We start from the raw sequence: 1448 nt of genomic DNA on the forward strand, positions 1-1448 counted from the left end.
CACATGAAATAATCGCAAAACATGAGAGTGGCGTAAGAGTAACTGAGCTGGTGCACCAATATGAGAGAAGTACATCGACTATATATACCATCCTCAAGCAGAAGGATGCTATAAAGAGCACCAAGCCATCCAAAGAATTAACCATCCTTTCCAAGCTGCGTAGTGATGAGATGGAGAGGCTTCTTTTACTCTGGATAAAGGAGAAACAGTTGGCGAGAGATAGCGTGACCGAGACGATCATATGCGAGAAGGCCAGTAGAACCTATGATGACTTGAAAGGGAACATTCAAAAACCAGTCGTGGCTGGCTGGATACTTTCAAGAAACAGACTGGGATACACTCGGTTGCGAGGCATTGGGAAGCACCAAGTTCCGACGCGAAAGCCGTGGCGGACCTCGTCACAACCTTTGCTTCGGTTATCGCCAGACATGGCTTCATCCCCCAAAATGTCTTCAACTGCGATGAAACTTTCCTTTTTTTAAAGAAAATGCCCAGGAGGACTTTTATCACGGAAGAGAAGAGACTACCGGGCCATAAACCCATGAAGGACCGGTTAACTCTAGCCTTATGTGCCAATGCCAGCGGTGACTGTAAGATCAAGCCACTGCTGATGTACCACTCTGAAAACCCACGTGCTTTCAAGGGCCAAAGGATCTTGAAAGAAAAACTGCAAGTGATGTGGCGCGCTAATGCTAAGGCTTGGGTTACGCGGAATTTTTTCACGGAATGGGTTAATCTGTGCTTTGGTCCGGCAGTCAAAAAATATTTGGCCGAGAAAAACCTGCCAATGAAATGTCTCCTGGTCCTCGACAATGCCCCTGGTCATCCTCCTGGTCTCGAAGAGGACAATCTTGTTGAATTCAGGTTCATCATGGTCCTTTATTTCCCGCCCAGCACCACGCCACTCCTCCAGCCCATGGACCAACAAATTATTTCTAACTTCAAGACACTGTACACAAAGCATTTATTCAAGAAATGCTTCGATGTCACAGACAGCATCAATCTCACCCTTCGGGAATTTTGGAAGGAACATTTCAAAATTTTGACAATTTATGAAAAAAGTGGACACTAACACTATAGTAAATAAACAATAATTACACTTACATATAAGTAATTGTTACACTCAAGTCCTTTGGGCTCACACAAGGTTACTGAACTGTTAAGCAAAAATAAATGGACTTCACTTTTTAAGCAAATCACACAGGGCCAGGCACAAAAAAAAATAATTTTATAATATAAACTGTACTCACAAACACTATACACTATACACTTTTGAGAGAAAATCACTAGTGGCTGGATAGATGCTGGAGAGAGAATCAATTATCAGACGTTGGCTCTTCTAGAATGTCAGGCTGGATCTCTCTCTCCTATGTATTGCTAAGCCCTATATATGTCGTCCTAAGTCACTCTAGAACCTTCCAGTCCATTCCAGCAATGCAATCTTCATG

At 43.2% G+C, this 1448-nt stretch overlaps 1 protein-coding gene across 1 annotated transcript; it reads left to right on the forward strand.

Annotated features, from left to right (window-relative positions):
• Nucleotides 1-487: 487 nt before the first annotated feature.
• Nucleotides 488-1072, forward strand: LOC137646591 (tigger transposable element-derived protein 1-like). Its single transcript, XM_068379700.1, has one exon. The coding sequence runs from the start codon at nucleotides 488-490 to the stop codon at nucleotides 1070-1072; it is 585 nt and encodes a 194-aa protein (XP_068235801.1).
• The last annotated feature ends 376 nt before the right edge of the window (nucleotides 1073-1448 follow it).

Source organism: Palaemon carinicauda, chromosome 9, assembly GCF_036898095.1.
Source record: "Palaemon carinicauda isolate YSFRI2023 chromosome 9, ASM3689809v2, whole genome shotgun sequence".
Classification (NCBI taxonomy): Eukaryota; Metazoa; Arthropoda; class Malacostraca; order Decapoda; family Palaemonidae; genus Palaemon; species Palaemon carinicauda.

Coding starts and splice junctions, on each gene's coding strand:
- LOC137646591 (XM_068379700.1), top strand. CDS start 488: ATGCCCAGGAGGACTTTTATCACGGAAGAGAAGAGACTACCGGGCCAT.